The 19,828-nt window shown below is 40.4% G+C and overlaps 1 protein-coding gene across 4 annotated transcripts in view; it reads left to right on the top strand.

Annotated features, from left to right (window-relative positions):
- EDRF1 (erythroid differentiation regulatory factor 1) overlaps window positions 1-19,828 on the top strand; it is a 35,672-nt gene that overhangs the window by 8,902 nt on the left and 6,942 nt on the right. For 3 of the 4 annotated variants that reach the window (XM_010952752.3, XM_010952744.3, XM_010952735.3), the window contains 17 exons: window positions 83-204; window positions 993-1,104; window positions 2,365-2,512; window positions 2,598-2,706; window positions 2,976-3,087; window positions 4,573-4,833; window positions 6,941-7,012; window positions 7,317-7,467; window positions 9,529-9,717; window positions 10,044-10,244; window positions 11,601-11,819; window positions 13,457-13,680; window positions 15,058-15,216; window positions 15,396-15,545; window positions 16,830-16,983; window positions 18,342-18,457; window positions 19,328-19,479. In XM_010952752.3, the coding sequence (XP_010951054.2) occupies window positions 83-204; window positions 993-1,104; window positions 2,365-2,512; window positions 2,598-2,706; window positions 2,976-3,087; window positions 4,573-4,833; window positions 6,941-7,012; window positions 7,317-7,467; window positions 9,529-9,717; window positions 10,044-10,244; window positions 11,601-11,819; window positions 13,457-13,680; window positions 15,058-15,216; window positions 15,396-15,545; window positions 16,830-16,983; window positions 18,342-18,457; window positions 19,328-19,479 (2,651 nt within the window). The remainder of the gene's footprint in view (window positions 1-82; window positions 205-992; window positions 1,105-2,364; window positions 2,513-2,597; window positions 2,707-2,975; window positions 3,088-4,572; window positions 4,834-6,940; window positions 7,013-7,316; window positions 7,468-9,528; window positions 9,718-10,043; window positions 10,245-11,600; window positions 11,820-13,456; window positions 13,681-15,057; window positions 15,217-15,395; window positions 15,546-16,829; window positions 16,984-18,341; window positions 18,458-19,327; window positions 19,480-19,828) is intronic. The other variant, XM_045515073.2, reaches the window with a different exon arrangement.

Here is a 19,828-nt window from a genome sequence, read left to right as displayed (position 1 = left end):
TTCTAGTCTTTCTCTGGATCATGGGGGGAGATTACGGATCTCCTGTTAATTACATAATAATCTTTCCTATTTTAAATCAAAGGGTCTTAAGAATGATTTTGTTCGGAATATTTTATGGACATTTGAAGATATACATATGTTAGTTGGCTCCAACATGCCTATATTTGGAGGAGGCAGATATCCAGCAGTCAGCTTACGTCTCAGGTAAACCAAAATTGTATTCCTTGAGAATCAGTATTCCACCTGCTTTCGCCTGTCTATCTTTCCTTTTCCTAGTGTTCTTCACCTCCCTCTTTCCACCCCCCGTCTGTTGAAATGGCCACAGTAAGGAGGGAGTGTTTCAGCAAAGGCTGAAAGCCCTCTGGCTGCCTTTTCGTTCTAATCTTTAATGAATGGATTCAGAGATCTGTTGTCCGGACCTAGCCTTAAGTCTGAGTCTACAACTTGAGAGAACAGAAAACAGTTATTTAATTAGTTAAGGAGATGGTTTACCGGCTTCCTGTTAACTGATTGTGAACATTTTTCTTAATGTTCCAGGTGTATTTGTTCATAGTAGCCAGTGTGAATTCTGACTTGGGCTTTATCATGCAGGTGGTCAGGCTTTCCTTTCAGGTTGTGTGAGGAGCGCGTAGTAGGCTCCCAGTCATTCGCTGTCATGGTTCCTTCTCCTCTTACTGAAAACTCTTACGGTCACCAGTTAGAAATCAAAGCAGAGTTTATGGAAAGATGTTACGTACAACACACCACATGAGCTGTGTGTGCATATCTCATCAGAAAAGAAAGCATAATGACTGGGACATAGTGCTGTATACCAGAAATTGACACATTGTCATCGACTGTACTTCAGTTAACAAAAGAAAAGAAAGCATAAATGGCCTTCTCCATCTGGGGAGAATAGATTAAAATATTTAAATCCGAGAAATACGTCTGAGATGGATTAATTCTGGAACATCATAATTAAATCAAGTAACACTGGAAATGTCTATTTTTAGGGATAACAACAAGCCAATTAATGTGCTAACTGGAATTGACTATTGGTTGGACAATTTGATATGCAACGTACCAGAACTTGTCATGTGTTTTCATGTAAATGGAATTGTACAGGTAAGGTGGATGCAGTGTGACTTTTTATATAACCTTTCAACCACACATTGGAGCAGAAAGTATCTCACCAAAGTCGTCAAGGCCCTGAACTAGTAGGGTGTATTTTGGCAGGAAGATAGCTATGGATATGCTGAAATGTGAGCATTTTCACATTTGAGTTGGTGATATCAGAACCTAGATGTTATAGGAGTCTAACTTTACCTGTAATTTGTGGGCTGGTCATAAATATACTAAAACCTACATTTGTAGCCGTAGAGCTGTAATTCTAGTGGCAGGAACCCATAGCAATTACCTGAAAGTATCTAAATAGTGGAGGTGTTTACTGAGCATATAAATACCTACTCAGTTTATGCAAAGTTTTAAGAAAAGTTTCCAGCAACAACTGCATAAATAAGAGTACTTGTGTAGCAAGTTGTTATCGAGCATGTTCTGTTTGTGAGGGACTTTGTTGGGAGAAAAATAAGGTTTGGTCACTACTCAGATACAGTCTAATGGGAAATAAGAATGTACAAAGAGAAAAATAGGAGACAGTGGATTAACTATTAGAAGCATAGTACACACGGAAGTTTGGGTGATCAAGAACGGTGCGATCACTTCTGTTTTGATCTGGTCTTATTTTCCAGTTGATTTGCAGTTTCTAGTCTTCAGTAAATACGGAAAGAGGCACTTAGAGGAGGGTGAACAGAAGACAAGAGGAAAAAATACGGAGGCGTTTTAAAAATAGTGGTGGTAATAGCCTTGCAGCCTTACTCTTACTACTGCCTCTGCCCTCCGTGCCCCATGTCTGTAAAAGAATGGAGTCCATGGCTCAGGGGAAAACTTGTGTATACTAGAGAGACTACTGTCTGGGGAAAGAAAAAGCCAGAAATATATATTTTGAGAAAGCTTGCTGGATGAAGTCTACCTTCATTTACCACCTTCCCAGTTGAAAATCGTTGGTGTAGAATTAAAGAAAGTGTACATTGCGATTTGTTCTGTGGTTAGGACAAAAATGAGATCCCGCCTAAGTCTGTGGTTCAAAATCTGGTAATGATTCTCTTTGGAGAATTAACTCCTGTAGTAAACCAGCCACATTGCTGGGCGGGGTGGGTCAGATTCCTTTGGAGTTTTGGAGCAGAAAAAAAGACCAAAAACCATTGGCTTAACTCTCATGCTGTGTAGATGTCTAGCTGCAGGGTTTATATATTCAGTTGCTTTTTAGTAAGAGAAGTGTTGCTGCGTAGGTTTTCTCTTAAACTATTTTCTGTCTGTGTCTTACAGAAGTATGAAATGATAAAGACAGAAGAGATTCCCAACTTGGAAAACTCTAATTTTTCTACTAAAGTCATAAAAGACATTGCACAGAATATTTTATCATTTCTGAAATCTAATTGTACCAAAGAGGGACATACCTATTGGCTGTTTAAAGGTAAGCTAATTCTTGAATGAATAATAATGTATTTGTATGGCAACTGTAAAATGAAGTTTATTTGGTTTTTTGGTTTTCTCCCCAGCAAGTGGCAGTGATATAGTGAAGCTTTATGATCTCACTACTCTTTGTGAGGAAACTGAAGACAAGTATCAAAACCCCTTCACAATGCCAGTGGCTATTCTTTTATACAAGTGAGTGCTGTAGAAAGTTACAATGAAGAAGTAGTTTTCTTTAAAATTTTAAGGGTACAACCACACTGTCCACACTTCGGTTTTAAATGCCTTAAAAAAAACTGTATGTGTACGTATGTTCCAAAATAACCTGGTGGGGGTGTAAAGTACAATATTTAGTTGTTTCTTACAACCCTTATTCCACTGGAAGGAAAGAAGAGCGTGTTTAGACTTGAGTCTTGCAGAGGATGGTGAGTGCGGAATAAAGTTGATAAAGAACATTTGTTTAGGGTTGCTTGCAACATGATGATGAAGAAGAATCAAAATAAGAAGCACTATGGGACCATTAGAACCTTGCTTCTGAACTGTGTTAGACTGCTGGACAAAAGCAGACATCCTCAGGTGAGATTAACATTCGTAAGTTCTCTCAAAATGTTCTGGCGTCCTGATAGCGTTGTTGCCTAGACGTTAAAGCTGCCTAATTCATAGTGTGTAACTGCCCTGCCCGGCCCGGCCCGGCGGCCAGTTGCCACATGTGGTGTTGAGCACGTAGAATGTGCTTACTCTGAATTGAGACGTGCTTTAAATGTAAAATACACACTGGATATTGAAGATGTGTGTGTGTGTGTGTGTGTGTGTGTGTACACATTACGTTTGAAATGGTATTTTGTGTTTATTGAATCAAATATAACATTAAAGTTGATTTCACCAGATTTTACTTTTTTAACGTAGTCACTAGAAAATTTTAAACCTTGTGTGTGGCTCACATTAATTACATTTTTCTTGGATAGCACTGTCCTATAAATTGAGAACTCACGTAATTTTAACAAAGTAGTGCTGTTTTTTCCTTTGTTTTATCACTATGAGAGGGTGGGAAATTGTTTTATAGTCTCTTTTAAAAGATCCATTTACATGACTGGCCTTTGTTATCACTTTGTTAGTATAAATAAGGCTCACATTCTATACCTCAGTGTATGAAAGCATCTCTTAAAACAGTCTCTCAGTCCTGTGCCCCATGATTTTACACCACCCTTATCACCCTGAAAACTGTCTGAAACTGATAGCTGTATGTTGTAGTGTAAGGCTAGTTGTGTCCTATTTAAATCAGAAAAGATGTGTAGTATCTACGGTTTTTTAAAGGTCCAAGTTAATTTTAATTTTAGCCACATTCAATTTGGAGATAAAGATTATCCTAGAGACGAAACCAAGAGAAACTGTTTTTGAAACAAAAATGACAAAACTGTTTCTGGCTTACTTACTGCTGACTGATTAAGGAGATGGGGGTTAGTGGAAATTGAATGGCTTATGTGAAAGTTAGAAAATAGTGTTAAGACTATTGCATGTCTGTGCTTAAGAATTACTTGAATAATAGAGTAGAATGAATGCATATATATAAATGCTAGTTTCAAGAGATGCCAGAATTTCTGGACTTTTCCTTCATTAAGCTAGTGGGGGTTTTTCCCTTGGAACTATAGATTGTATAGTGAAGATTAGTAGCCTGTTAAAGATAAACTCGTTAATTCACAGCTTGTGAAGAGGAATTCTGATTTCTTGGATGATACAGAGTTACATCTTACTAATATTTTAGTTATGACACTTTACACGTGAAAACTTGTCTCCAGTGAAATATAGTTGCCACTTTTTTTTTTTAAGAGGAAGGGCTGGGAATGTAATAATTTCAGGAAATATATCAACCCATGAGGATTTTACAGAGTACGTTCAGAGTATTGGTACTTTAAATCAGGAACATTTCTCTATGTGTTAACAGCCTATAGTGGAAACAGCCTGTCTGCAGACCTCCTAAAATTTGTTAGTATAGCAGTAAAATTCTACTTTAGAGCGCTCAGTTTTGATGACAGTCACTTATTTTTTTTTTCATTTTATAAGATCATTGCTTCAGCCAATTACATGCTTTCAGAACTTTTTCAACTGGATGAACCTAAAAAAGAAGAAAATTCAGAATCTCCTTTAAATGAGAATTCTGATGAAAGTTACAGTGAAGAGGAGGAGGAGATGCCAGACAGTGATGAAAACGGATCCTACAGCACCGGTTCTGATCCATCAGATGACAACAAAGCAGTGGCTGTAATTAAGTCTGTTGGAGAACTGTCAGTTCCAGAAAAATACAAATCTATTCACCAAATCAGAGTAAGCATGTTGAAATGTGTACTAAAAGTTTATCAGTGGAAAAACAAACTGTGGTTAATTGAATACAGTTAGCCTCTCAAAAGATGACATTGCTTCAGTAAATCCTTAATGGCCTAGGGTCTAATAATCATCAGCTCTGTGAATTCTAAAACTCGGTTTTATACTTGTCCCAGGGTAACTGACTCACGCGCAGACCTGTGGTAGGCAGTTGTGTAAACCACACATCAATGTTTTAAGTTTTATGTGGGAGGTTTTCCTTTCCAGTAACCGGTGTGTAGTTGTGTTTCCTCTTCCTGGTTGCTGGGAGGCTGAATGTAGAGGTTGCTTGGTGAACATACAATCCGAGCAGATGGATGGCTCTTTGATCCACGTGTGGAGAGATCTGGCACATATCCCTGTGCCACAGGACAGCACTTTTCAGGGACCGTGGCCACGTCAGCTCAGTTAGACACATCAGCACTGGTTAAGGCCTGATAGATCCTAACAGCTTCCTGCCCGTCAGGCTTCTGTTGGTGTCAGTTATGTTGACTGTCATCAGCCTTTTTCTAGACAATGTAATTATGTTTCATTTTTCTAAGTTAATTACTTTCCAGTCATATTTACAGATAATCTCTTAATTTAAGGTCTGAGTTTAATTTTCATCCAGAAACTTTATATCCAAATAGATTTTTAGAGGACTCCACTCTGTCCCCTAAGACATTGGCTGTCTTCCCAACCTTCTCTTTCTTCATTTACCCTCTAGCCACATGGCCTTTTTTCTGTCTCATAGTCAAGATCATGCCCAGCTCGGGGTCTTTGCATCTGCTGTTGCTTGTGCTCAGACCTTACCTTTCCCTAGATCTTTCTGTAGCTGCCTTTTTCTCAGTCTTGACTGAAATGTCACCTCCTCCAGGAGACCTTCTCTGACCACTGTAGCCAAGACATGCTGTATTTTTATCTACTTCAAGGAGAGGATAATCTGTTCCTGAAGTTCTTGTGTTTGTCTCCCGTCACTAGAATGTAAGCTTCCCGGAGGTCTGGACTCTCCTGTAGCTCCCGTGGTGAGAACACATGATGGATGCTCAGTAAATATTTGACCACTAATGCAGGAAAAAAGTCGTTAACTGTATGTCTGAATTTTAGTGCACTTCCAGCTTGAACCCTGCAGTACAGTAAAAAGTGTCTCTGATTATAAAATTATTGATTGTAAAAGTTACCTGTATTTGGGAAACTGCATTGTACTATAATGCAGTAACATTCTGCATTCTGTACACTAGACTCTGGATTTATGGGACAATTAGATAGTAATTAAAGATGGAGAGTGGTATGTTTACAGATTTTTTTTTTTTCCAGAGACAGCACTTTCTGTCAGTATCGAGAGCACTCAGAAATGTAGTCACAGTGTTCATATAAACACATCTTTAGTAGTTAGCATTGCCTTATCACTGTACTCTTTGAAGTGCAGACAGCGTGGCTCCAGAGCCCGGCCTCAGCTGTGTCGCACGCCAGTCGCGCGCTGTGTGCTTGCACACGTTAACATCTGTGTTTACGTCTCTTCCGTAAGATGAGAATGGTGATTTCCAGCCTCACAAGAGTCACCAAAATGGAATGCCTTGCAGAAGCCCTTACACATCACAGCACTTAGCAGATGGATTTATTAGCTGGCTTTGCTCTTAGTTAAGTATGTAAGTTACACAGTGAGAACACGGGCAGTACTTGTTAACTTATTGCTGAATTGATGATACTGTTAATTGTGTGTTACCAAGTACTGGTGCTGGTTAGGAGTTGAGCTGACCTGTTGAATTAGGTCTACACCGATTTAAAACATTATTACTCGCATTCTTGCTTTTTTTTTTGTAATAGAATTATTCTTTAAATTTTAAGTACTTAAGGCAACATATATGATGAGAGATCTTTTAAGCAGCATTTTTGTTGATGCTTTTATCAGTTTACTCTGCAGTTAAAACAATGCTTCAAGCTGAAAATGTCAGATACCTCACTAAGCTGAATACACAAGACAATTTCAAAATGATTGATTTTTAGAGTTTTGGTAATTCCTGGGAGATGAGAGCTATGGAATTTGTCACGTTGGCAGCATATTAATAATTTTAAATGCTTGTTTCTGAAGCCCAGTTGTGCGTTTCCGGTTTGCCATGACACAGAAGAACGCTGTAGGCTTGTACTCAGCTATGTTCTGGAGGTGAGTCTTAGTTTAGGCTTCACTATTTCAGTGAAGTCTGTACTTGATACGCAGGTAGCACTTGTTTATTGGTGTCTGAATGCTATTCTGAGTGATGTTCTGTTGTAGTTTTTTTTTTCTCTTTAAGCATAAACTGAAAATTAGTTTTTCCCAACACTTTCAGGTCAAATGTAGTTTTTAATAGTCTGCTTTCAAAATATAAATTCTCTTAAATGTGTTTAGTAGTCCAGACATTGCCTTATGTTTGGTTTTCAGTTGACGTTCAGTTATATGTATAGTAAATGTTTCTCCCTTTTTTTCAAAGGGTTTGAAATCTGTGGACAGCAGCATTAAAAAAGAAAGCGACCTCCCTGCAGCAGACCCTAACACCCCAATCCCCTTGAAGTATGAAGATGAGTCCGCAGGGGGGGGTCCTGAGGGTCTGGAGAAGCAGATGGCCTTGTTTTTGGACAAAAGTAAGTTGAATTGAAGTGCAAATAAGGCCTTTTCAGTGGAGTGATATACTAGGCCTTCTTCAACAGCAGGCTTATGTCAATTAAGGCATTCATTGAAAGGAATTCAGAAAAAGGATATCATGTGAATGGAAAGTAGGAGAAGATATCCTTTCATTCAAAATATAAAGTAAAACAGGGTAATTTCAATCCTTTGTAGATGCTTCTAGCAAGAACATAAGGAGCCTGCTTCTTCCCAATACCTGCTGTGAGGAGCTAAGGCCTGCAGCCTGGTGGGGTTCTCCTGAGAAATTACCACTTCCGTAAACACAGTCGAGTGTTAAAGCACAGACTTAGGAACCAAACCGCCCAGCTTCAGATCTCGGCCTCGCTAGGGCAGGTTGTTTGACTTTTTTAAGCCTTATTTTCTCTCTCAAAGTAGAGACAATAATTAAAGGCTTGTCATGGGATTAAGTGAGTTAATAGCACTCAGGACAGTGCACGTGGTAAGCACCATAGAAGCGGTAGCTGTTGCCTCATGGTGCTTGAAGAAAGCTGGAAGCGCCACTTATAGAATATCTGATTTGTTCCTCAAGAACATCACTTCACGAAGAACGTGTGGACTTTGAAGTAAAAGTTCTGAGTTTCTTGATTATTTTAATGTAAGTTGTATTTCTTTTTTTTCCAACCTTGTCTCTCCCATTCCTTTTTTTTTTTTTTTAAATCAGTTTCAGTTATTTTTAAAAGTGTTTTGAAAGCTTGTATATTTGAAATAGTAGCGAGTGCTTTCTGGTCTTTTCTTTGCTTCATGAACGTAAGAGCGAGGATTCATTTCCCAGCTTTTATGTAGAGCTTCCTGTGCGCTGGCCTGAGCCTGTAGGCAGTGAGGACTTCAGACATCTCTCCACATTTTTCATGGTGTTCTCTTTTCTGAAATGCCTTTTCTGTCTCCTGCCTCCCCATCTCAGCTATTGAAAATCCTGCTCATGATCAAGATCTCCGTGCTCACCTCTGTCCCCAGCCAGAATCACCTGATTCCCTCACCACTTTGTCCTGTGGTCACTTACTGAAGCCTGCTTTAGCCGTAGTCAGCTGTGTTTAATGGTTTTAGACAAGCACACGAACACACTCGTGAGCAAGAACTTTATCTTATTCATCTTTGGTTTCTCGCAATGCCTCACACACACAGAAAACGCAAACAGTGGTGGCAGAGGAAAAGGAAATACATGCAGGAATAAAACCACAGGGGAAACAAGTACTTGCCATTGCTCTGAAAGGCTCGTGTGTTGTAGCTGGTGGGGTTGGGTTCCTGGAGCACTTTGTTCTTCCCTCTGTGATTGCACTGATGTTCTTTGTTGTGCTTTATGTTATCAGCCCATCTCCATCTCTAGTCTGTGAGGTCTGCAGGGACAGAGGCCATGGAACTTCATGTCACTGTTTCTGGTGCCTAGCACAGTGCTTGGCACAGAAGTGGTCATTTGTTGGCTGAAGAAGTAGTAGTGGGCTAGCCTTTAGAGGGTATTCCTGTTGGAAGAAACAGCAAATTAAGATGGAATATAGGAAAAACAGGCATCTAATGTAGACAGCAAGCAGCAACTTGACTTTGGCTGGTGGAGGGTAGCAGGGGTGGAGAACTGGGAGGAGGTAAGACTGAAAAGATAGAGCTCAAGAAGTGGAATTTAATAAGTGGTGAGAAGCCATTTTAATGTTTTCAAACAGCGGTTCCACTGTGATTAAACCTGTGCTTCGGGAAGGTAAACTTTTTGACAGGTTGATGCGTAGACTAGAGCGAGGAGGCAGATAATCAGTCGTGAGTTTAATCATGTCAGTGACCCCAGAAGAGAATGACAGGGTTGGCAGCTGCAGGGGAGCAGGCCTTCGGAAATCCCAGAGTACTGGCCACTGCTGAGATTCTGCTTTGTTGCATTTAAGTAGTAAAATATCATATTTACCAGTTTTGTTGTTAACTATTAATAGTACCTAAGTCTGGAGTGTTTTTATTAAGAAACAGAAGTTACTCTTCTTTTTTACAGTGAGACCTACGTTCAAATAAAATGTGCTGCCTTTCTTTCCCTCATGTCGTAGTGGGCTCCCTTCAGAAGGGTAATTATTCCAGTCAATCTGGAATGATCCCTGGTTCTTGGCAACATAAAATGAAACTCCAGCTGATTCTCAAGTCATCTAAGGCCTATTATGTTTTGTCTGATGCTGCCATGAGTCTTCAGAAATACGGAAGAGCGTTACGATACATTAAATTAGCTTTGCAGAGCCATGGTAAGTCGCTGTGAATGAGTGGGTCTAACAGGCTTTGGGAGGAGGGAGCAGAGAAGGCGTCTGAATCACAGCGAAGTCTTATTCCTACTTCTATTGTAAAATTTAATTAAAAAAAACTTTTTCTAATCTCGTCTATGCTTCCTGGTGTTTCCACTTTGAGTGGTTGAACATCTGTGCACTTTGTAATGTATGAAGTTGGGTGAAATCTGACGTAAACTAAGAGTGGGCAGCAGTGGTACAGGGCCTTCAGCTGCTAGCAGGTGTTGTTAATATCCACTCACTTCCCGCATGCTGTGTTTTCTCTCCTTCCTGCCCTTTCCACACAGACACCTACTGCTGCCTCTGCACCAATATGCTTTCTGAGGTGCTGCTGTTTCTTTCTCAGTATTTGACACTCTGTGGTGATATCCAGCTAATGCTGGCCCAGAATGCAAACAACAGGGCAGCACACCTTGAAGAGTTCAATTACCAAACCAAAGAAGACCAGGAGATACTACACAGCCTCCACAGGGAGTCCAGTTGTCAAGGTGCGCCAGCGGGACTCCTCCTCTGATTCGTCAGTGTCAGGATGTTAGTGTTTGGAATTGCGGTTCTGTTTCATCATTTCTTAATGTTAAAATTGAGCGTGAACCTGTGGATTTGTGTATAAAATGGTTTCGATATATTTTATAATTACTAGTTACACAACTGGAAGTAACTGAAAAATAATCTCTGAAGACAATCGTGTTGACCTTTGTGGAAAGTTTTCCTAAGTGACCCTTCTAGTCAACTAACCAAGCCATGATTTTCTTTTGAAAGGGAATAGCAGTTGGTAAAAGTGGATGAATTAACCTTCTAAATGGTTCCTGGGGCCTAAGATATAGAGATCATTAGTTTTTAAACTTAGTTCATAGCTGGCTGTGTGTTTTGGGCATTGTCAGATTTTAAAACTAGGAAGAGGAATTTAGTCCACAGCAGCATTACCCCTCCCTTGTAGCTCAGTGCAGTTATGTAAGCGCCATGCAGTTAGGGTAGTAAATGAGATACAGGTCAGTCCTCTGCAGGTGCTGTTTGTAACGTATCCTGGAACTGTTTTCTCATGCTCGTAGATTGTTTATATCACTTGATACCCACGCCCCAGAAAGCTTTGGGCTGTTAACATCTAGAGAAGTACAGTGGGGGAGGAAATATTTCTTTGCCCTCTTTCTGCCCCTTTTCCCTTTCTGAGTTTCTCAAATGATCATTTTATTTTAATAGACATGGTGAGAAAATCCTTAGTTTGTTTTTACTACCCCCCATCATGTTAATTTCATCGAAAACACTTCTTTGTGAGAGTGACGTGATCTTTGAGTGTTATCAGCAGGAGTACTGCCTTTTTTCTCCTTGAATCTTTGGGCCCTGCACCTAAGTTTACTCGTCCCCACTAGATGGCATGTTTGAGTCTTTGAGAGCTCATCTGTCAGCTTCTTTTCTGACTTAACCTCATGTGGGCAAACTGTAATGTACACAGCTAGCCTCTGGTAGCACTCAGCACTTTATTTCACGAACTGTTTACAGTAATTAAAAAGAAAAAATGGCCTACCTTGTATCCGTGGACAACTCGCGGTCTGTACCAGTAAGCGATGGACCTGGTACAATCTGGGTCATGGGAATTGTTCGGTATTTTTAGACAGAAGAATATTTCTTTTAATCAAACATTAATGTCCCAAGAAAATATAATTTTATAAATAAATTAAGAGATCTTTAATTTGAAACTTAAAAATTTTAGTTGTATTAATTGAATCTTAGTATGTTTATATTGCATTTATTTGTTATTTTACCTTAAAAATATGATTACTTAGATTACTACTGAGGAAGAAGGGTTCATATGACTTACAGTGTTTCCTTTGTTTTTTTCTTTTAAGGATTTGCATGGGCAACTGATTTGTCTACAGACTTAGAAAGTCAACTTTCAGTTAGCTGTAAATGTTATGAGGCTGCTAATGAAATATTGCAGTTTAGTGACTTAAAAAGTCAAAATCCAGAACACTATGTACAAGTATTGAAGAGAATGGGTAACATTAGGAATGAAATTGGTGTCTTTTACATGAATCAGGCTGCTGCATTACAGAGTGAGAGAGTAGGTGAGTATCTCTTTGGTGTCCTCTTTCTTTTGCTTCTATTAGAAAATCATGCTGATTTTACGTGGTTCATGTCATAAAGGGGTGCTCTGTTAAAGGGCCTTTTATTGTTAAATTCTCAAGAAATAAAATTAGGAAATTTCATTACCTCCTCTTGGGATTCATCATTTCGGTGTCCTCCATCCTCCGTCTGGTCAGTTCAGAAGTGAGTTGGACAGTCAGCCTTGTGCTAGGCTCTGTGTTGAATATGTAAGTGGCTAAAACAGTTCTTTGAGTCAGGAAGCCAGATATGAATGCAAGTCTCTGAAAAATGCTATAGGTACAAACACTGTGCAGTAGAGGAGTGGGGAAAGGAGACGTTTCTTGAAGTTGGGGCATTCTTGGAAGGCCTGTGGGAAGAAGGTGTGGTTCGGGCAGATTGCTGCATCTTATGTAGGCCGTGGGCAGGCACATGGAGGGGAGGGGGGCTGTCCCGACTGGAGGAGGCAGCATTAGGAACGACCCAGAGATACAGGGTCCAGTGGGTGTTCATAGCAGCAGGTGGTCTTCAGGCAGAGGGTGGTGGGGTCATCTGCGCCCACGCTGAGTTTGCGATGCCAGAGGACATGTGAGTGAATGGCCTAATTTAGTAGTCAGTTAGAGATGCATGCTTAGAGCTCTTTGGGTTAGCAAGACATAGGTTGGGAACTATCACACAGGGCTGATAGTTGAAGCCATGAGGATGGATGAAAATGTAACGGCTGTACACACAGCGCTAGAAACCAGAAAGGCTGAGACAGAACTAGAGGTGGCAGGTAGGTTGAGCAGGTGACTGTGCCTGTCGCTCTGTGTGCTGTGCTCAGCACAAGGGGCGCAGAGTTCATTGCTGGTGGGTGAACCTGTGCCTTTTTGTTGTTGTTTATACATAATATTTTTTCTTTTAAATGAGACATAAGGACCTGTGCTTTTAAGGTGCCTCTGGAAGAGGAAGTCAGTGAAGGCATGTGAAAAGCAGTGGTCAGAGACCTCAAGAATTAGATAAGACATGGACTGTACATCTTAAAGTTCATGGGACCATGTGTTTGAATCTTTATAAAATAGCGCTTTGCTCAGATGTTTTTATTGGCCTGCTGTAATATCAACCAGGCAGTAGAGAAGAGGACTCTGAATGTTGTCCTAGTCAGCTCCAGCTGCCATAGCAAAAGGCCACAGACTCGGTGGCTTAAACAGCAGAAATTTCCCTCGCAGTCTGGAAGCTGGAAGTCCAAGGTTGGGCTTCTCTGCGACTTCCCTCCTTGGCACACAGATGGCCACCTTCTCGCTGTGTCCTCGCTGTCCTTCTCCCCGTGAACTCTCCTTACGTGTCTCTCTCTCTTATAAGAACACCAGTCATTTTGGATCAGGGCCCCACTTTCTGACCTCATTTAACCTCAAATGAGTCACATTTTGGTTAGGGCCGCAGCACGAATCGCGGGGGTGCGGGGGTGCAGACCTGGGCCCGTAGCAGGGGTGGCAGGAAAGTGTGCTGCAGGCAGTCCAGTGGCCGGCGCTCCTTTGGACGTCCCGTCACTGCCTGTCTCCTTTCGTCTCAACCAGCGACACTGGCGCAGTCTACACTGATACCTGCTTACACAATTGTTTTCTTTCTTTTTTTTACGAAGTGAGCAAAAGCGTGTCTACTACAGAGCAACAGTTGTGGAAAAAAAGCTTTTCTTGTTTTGAAAAGGGAATTCACAACTTTGAGTCAATCGATGATGCTACGAATGCCGCCCTTTTATTATGTAACACGGGACGACTCATGCGAATCTGTGCACAGGCACACTGTGGCGCAGGCGATGAATTTAAACGGGAATTTTCACCAGAAGAAGGCTTGTATTATAATAAGGTAATGCACTGGCTTACATGTGGGACCGTCCGTTCACACCTGATTATCATTTACACTTTGCTGTTGCTCCACTAAAATACTATAAAACCAAGATAATTAAAAATGTAGTGATGGCACAGGGCTAGACAGATCATCAAAACACTCAGAAACTGGCCTAGGAATACTAAGAATTCAGTGTTGACGCTGACAGGTTGAATTGGTAGGGAAAAGATGACTGTTCAGTAAATTGCATTGGTGTAGCCAGAGTAAGTGTCAAATGAATTAAAGATTGACATAGAGAAGTGAAAAGTCCCAGAGGAAAATACAGGTAGGAGTTTATCTGATGGGGTAGGAAAGGACTTTCCCAGAATAACACAGTGACCAAAAATCAAAAAGTAAAGGATGGATAAATTTGAATGCATAAAAAAGTTAAAATGACATCAGAAATCAGAATTGACCATCTAGGGAGAATACTTTATAGCACACATGATAGATCAGAGGTTAATGAAACCTTCACATATGGAGAACAGTCAGGAATCACTGAAAATAAACTTCCCCAGTAGAAAAAAAAAAAAAACAAATAACCTTGAACAAAAGAGTCATACATGTAAAAAAAAAAAAAAGTAAATGATTAATACGTAAGCAAAATTTTAAATTTTTATAAAATTTTAAAGTTGAGTTTCTTTTATCAAACTGGAAATATTTTTTGGCAAATGGTAACATCCAGTATTGGAGAGGGTGAAAAAACACAAGAGCACTCATTTAATGGAGAACTTTGAAGCTGTTTAAATTATGTTAGTGAACAATGTTCATTGCCTAGGGAACTTTAAAAAAAAAAAAGGTGACATTGTTTCTGTTTTTCTTTAAGTTTGTACACAGAAAAGTGGGTAAGTACACACCAGAAACGCAGGAGTCACTGCTGGGAGATGGAATTAAGTGTGATTTTGTTTGCTTAAGTGCAACGACCATGTGTTTCAGCACAGCAGTGGCAGAAGTGGGGAGGGTTGCTTCTTTCTACAGTCAAACCCAGCAGATCTTCTATCCAGACTTGTCAAATTCTTTTTTCTAGTTTGCTAGGTATATAAACTAATATTCATTTAGAAAGGAAAAAACAAAGGAAGAAAATGCATCCTCGTGTCACACAAGTCATAAAACAGTCAGATTGGCTTTTGATAGACTCGAGATGGAAATGTGGGGTGGCCTGCAGTCCACGTGAAATAACTTTCTTCATTGAAATAGTTTCATTGATTTGCTTTCTTCCTTTCTTCCAAATATTGTCGTTTTATACATTCTCTCAAAAATTAAATTCACGTCTGAGTGATTGTGAAGTGTTTTGTGCTGACTGTGGTGTTGACGTGTATTTAAACTGAGTCGCAGCTGTGCTCTTTCCTCTCGCAGGCTGTTGACTACTACTTGAAAGCACTGAGGTCATTGGGAACACGAGACATACACCCAGCTGTTTGGGATTCAGTGAATTGGGAATTGTCCACGACTTACTTTACTATGGCAACGCTACAGCAAGACTATGCTCCCTTATCCAGAAAAGCTCAAGAGCAGGTAATAGTATTTGTTGGACTATGAAAGAAATCTTACCCTTATTTATTCCTTCGTTTAACAGATACCGGGCATCTGTAACAGTCTTTTCCTTGATAAGCAGTGTTTAAATGTTTTAAAATTTCTTACGTAAGATTATGGGCTTGTCATTTTTCCCCCTCCCCCTTGAAAAAAATAAACAGATTGAAAAAGAAGTCAGCGAGGCTATGATGAAGTCCTTGAAACACTGCGACGTGGACTCGGTGTCTGCTCGACAGCCTCTCTGTCAGTATCGAGCTGCAACCATCCATCACAGGCTGGCGTCCATGTACCACAGTTGTCTGAGGAATCAGGTACTGCCATTTCAGTTCAAGTTCGGTGCCAAGTCCATTTAAAAGTGTTCTGGTGCTTTTCTTACGTTTCTGTATAGATTTTAAGTCATCTGTTCTTTTAGTTGCTTGAGAAAAACTTGGAGCGTAGGTATTTGTCCCTTCTTGCCTTTGCTGTGTGTTTTTTCTACTATAATTGATTGGGTCTTAGTTTGCAAAACTAGGTATTTGCCTGGGTGTTATTTAGATTTTTTTTTAATGTAGTTAGGCTTTATAGTTCTAGGCCAGTGTTTCCATGCCTGTGTGCCCCTCCCTGTTGAGTGTCTCTCAGAACCCACCCAGATGAACCTCTGTCCTGGATTTTCTTGTGTGTCCGTACCTTTTCTGCGTTTTACCACTTAAACAGTGTGTTTACATTTTACCTCGTTGTGAACTTGATAGAACGAATCATACCGTGTATATTCTTCTGTGCTTATTGGTTTTCACTTAACATCATATTTGGGAGATTCTGCCACGTTGATGCATGTGGTTCTTTACTTCTCAGCTCAGTACTACCTATTAAATGAACCTATCATTTACCTATCCATTCTATGATTACCAAACTTTGGGGTTTTCATTTGAGACTATTAGAAATAATACTATCAACAGCCTTGAATATGAATCCTGGTGCTCAGATGCATGTATCTCTAAGAATAATTTGAGGCCTGAGTCGAAGGTACCTTCCTTCAGAGAGGCTGCCTCCCTTCTGCCAGGAGTCTTGTGCTTGTAGTCTCCCAGGGGTGTTTTTTATTGTTCTGTTCTTTTCCCTTTCTTAGCTCAGCACCTTGACAACTTACTTTGCAGTCCCTTGGGTGTGGGTTTACTTGTAAGTTTTCATCCTGAAAATATTGTCCTTTGAGGTCCAGCCGGATCTGGGGAGGGATTCTTTCCACTTTGAGCTGGCCCTAGACCCTGCTCCCCTTGCTGCAGGAGGCCCCAGCCTAAACTCACATTTATCCATGTGGCCTAATGTCCCCGTGGCAAAAGCAAGCTTAAGAGAATTCCAGGGCAATTCACTGGGAGGGGAAATTGTGTTTTCAGCAAATTGTGCTGGGACAACTGGATATCCGCATGCAAAAAGGGTGGGCTCCTCCCTCACATAATATACAGTAACTAACTGAAAATGGATTAAAGACCTAAATGTGAGAGCTAAATCTCTTAAGACTTACAGGGCACCAGCAACACTGAGAACATTCAGTGATCCAGAGACTTACGTAGTTGCTGTGAAATTCGAGCCTTAGGATCCGTTTATTTTACTTTTGGTTCTAGGTTGGCGATGAGCATCTTCGGAAGCAGCACCGGGTGCTGGCAGACCTTCATTACAGCAAAGCCGTAAAGCTCTTCCAGCTTCTCAAAGACGCGCCATGTGAACTACTTAGAGTGCAGTTAGAAAGAGTGGCGTTTGCAGAATTCCAGATGACCAGTAAGTCTTACTTTTTTATTTCTTGGATTTGTATGCATTGGCTTATTGTTGGATTATCTTAGAGTGAGGCAGACCTGTGGATCTCTCTTGGATGTAAGTAATACTATTTTCTTTTTAATTTGCCCGTAGTTAATGACTTTAGGTAGGGACCAGGAGAAGTCGCTACATTTTTTGAAGTGCTTTTTAAAATTTAAAGAAATGCATTAGATTATGTTCAGTGACTAGAAATAATGAACTTTAGCCCATAGTTTATTTGAAAAAAAATAGTGACAAGTTAGTTCAGACAATTGAAGATTCAAGTCGTCATGAACGAGTTCGGAGCAGAGAAGCAGCGGTGAAGGAGTGGTGGCCCCCCGAATCCCTCTGAACGAGGAACTAAGGCTGGCAGCTTTGGATTGTGTTTCTGGGACAGGCTTTAACTGCAGAGCCTGAATAAGGCGAAGAGGAATTGGGAGGGAAGAGGGGTGAAAGCAAGACATTTTGTTTCATCATTTCCCACGGCAGGGGAAATTTTAGTTAGCCCTCCACTGCTGAGTGTGTTTTCCTAAATTCACTTCTCGCTCCGCTTCACCTGCTCTCCCTCTGCAGAGGGATCTTTTGAGAAATGTCTCTTGTGCGGTAAAGAAACAAGAAACATTTAATTGAATTACAACAATTCATTGATTTCATTTCAGTTGTTTCCTTCTATAAAGTTAAAATAAATTTAATACTTAACATGCATGCAACTGTGTTACACAGCATCTCTGGAAGGATGGCCAGGAAACTGATGGCGCTGTCGCCTGGGGAGGCCATGAGGGGGCCTTTCAATCTGTGCCCACATGGACCTTACACATTTTTGAGAATGTATCATCTGTCCAAAGTAGTTTGTAGACTTTTTACTGTAAGCATCTTTTTAAACTTTTTGCATAGCTGGTTGTATGGAGTGGTCACCCAGGATTAACAGGAGCTCTTTCTCAGGGTGGTCTGGGGTGATCGATCATCTTTGAATTTTCTGACATGTTTGAATTCCTTAGAATGAGCAGGCATCGTTTTTATTTAAAAAAAAAAGATAACTGGAAACAAATTTGTGAAGACAGTAAGTATGGTTAATTCCTATTTTAAAAACTGTTTAATACCATGTAAATATGAAACCAAATTGTGAGGCAGGGAAACAATGACTATTTCTTGCTTTGTCTAACCCTAATATTTTTCTCTAGGGACACTTATAAACAAAAGTTGGATTTAGAAGATTTCTTAGGATTCTCATGAGCTACCTTTACAGTGTTTTTGAACATTGGAATTTTCATTAGTACATTGACATTGAATGGGTTTCTAGGTTTGTATTTAGGGGAATGATCATTTTGTGTTTGACATTCTAGGTCAGAATAGCAATGTTGGAAAATTAAAAACATTATCTGGGGCTCTTGATACAATGGTGAGAACGAAGCACGCATTCCAGCTCATCCGAGAGGAGCTTGTCGAGGAGTTTGCCCAGGTAAGTGGAGAAAAGATTTGTCACTGTTTTTTATTATCTTAAAGTGATAAATGACAAGTGTATATGGTAGACATACGGGATGTGTGTGTGTATGTGTGGATGTGTGTTGTGTGTATACAGATGTATACATAAATGTGTGTGCTCTGCATGTGAACAGTTAACAGTGCTGTATTACATTTCTTGGTGGAATTATTAACTTTAAGTTGTAGGCTTATCTTTTATATTTTAAAATTGTTTCTTTAAATAACCACATAGACCTTGGTTAGTAAGGCCCCTGGGAGTATAAAGTCTCTATTAAGTTTTGCTTTTTGTGTGTGTTTTTTTAAGAAAGAAAAGGTCTATGCTTTCTTTTATAATTTCCACAGAACGGTCTGCTGTTGAACGGTGAGTAGGCTTCAGCAGGCTGCTTGGGAAGGCGTTCCCAGGGTGCCGGGCTGTCCCGCCTTCAGGCTGCCTTCTGCTGTTGCTAAAGGCTTCCTGAGCCCCCAGGCACTCCATCCTAATACTTTCTAAGCTCTGGTTCTCAAACCACGTAGTACCCATTTCCATCGTGCTCCTTGAGCGTCTGATGTTAGAAAGTCAGGTTTTGTTCAGGATTAACGCCTTCCACGTAAATGCCTTTTAGGTATGAGGCATTTTATTATGTGGTTTAGTCTGTCAGAATGTTCTCAGGGGAGGGAGGACGAGGAGGCCTCATCGCAGCCTCAGCCACCAGCAGCGGGGCTGTCCCTAGGGAAATCATCTCAGGTTTGCTTTTTGTTTTGTTTTTGGCTCACAAGTTGACTGGATTATTGGAACTGCAGTTCCATCGCTTTCATATGAGACTGTAGTTGTCGGGTCGCTTAGGTGAAATAACTTTGTTGTTTTTAGCCTAAGAGTCAAGAGACCACTCCAGCTGCTGATTCCTCTCCTAGTCTTAATCGGGAGGAAGTGATAAAACTCCTCAGTATATTTGAATCTCGGTTGTCACTCCTTCTCCTTCAGTCCATCAAACTGCTCTCTTCAACTAAAAAGAAAACAAGGTAAATTAATTAAATTATTTGTGGAAATTTCTTTCCAAGCACCTTCCTGTATGCTTTTAATACTGACACTGTGAAGGGATAGGCTGTATTTTTCCTTATGTTTTACGTAGATAGTTCAGACTTTAAGTGCTGCTGCTTCGTGATTTGTTAAATCAGCCGAGAGTCATCTCCATGTGGCCACCTTCATGCTGAGATTCCAGAAGCAAAACAGCCTTGCTGCCTGCAGATAAATACCCCTGTTGGTTGTAATACTTTCCCTGAGAAAGATGAATGACCCTGGAATGATGACCTTGACTGTTTCTTGTAACCCTTCTGAGCACTGTCTCTAATGGGAAGTCAGAACTGCAGT

The sequence above is a fragment of the Camelus bactrianus genome, chromosome 11, assembly GCF_048773025.1.
Source record: "Camelus bactrianus isolate YW-2024 breed Bactrian camel chromosome 11, ASM4877302v1, whole genome shotgun sequence".
In the NCBI taxonomy this organism is placed as follows: Eukaryota; Metazoa; Chordata; class Mammalia; order Artiodactyla; family Camelidae; genus Camelus; species Camelus bactrianus.
This window is presented reverse-complemented; position numbering and strand designations above follow the sequence as displayed.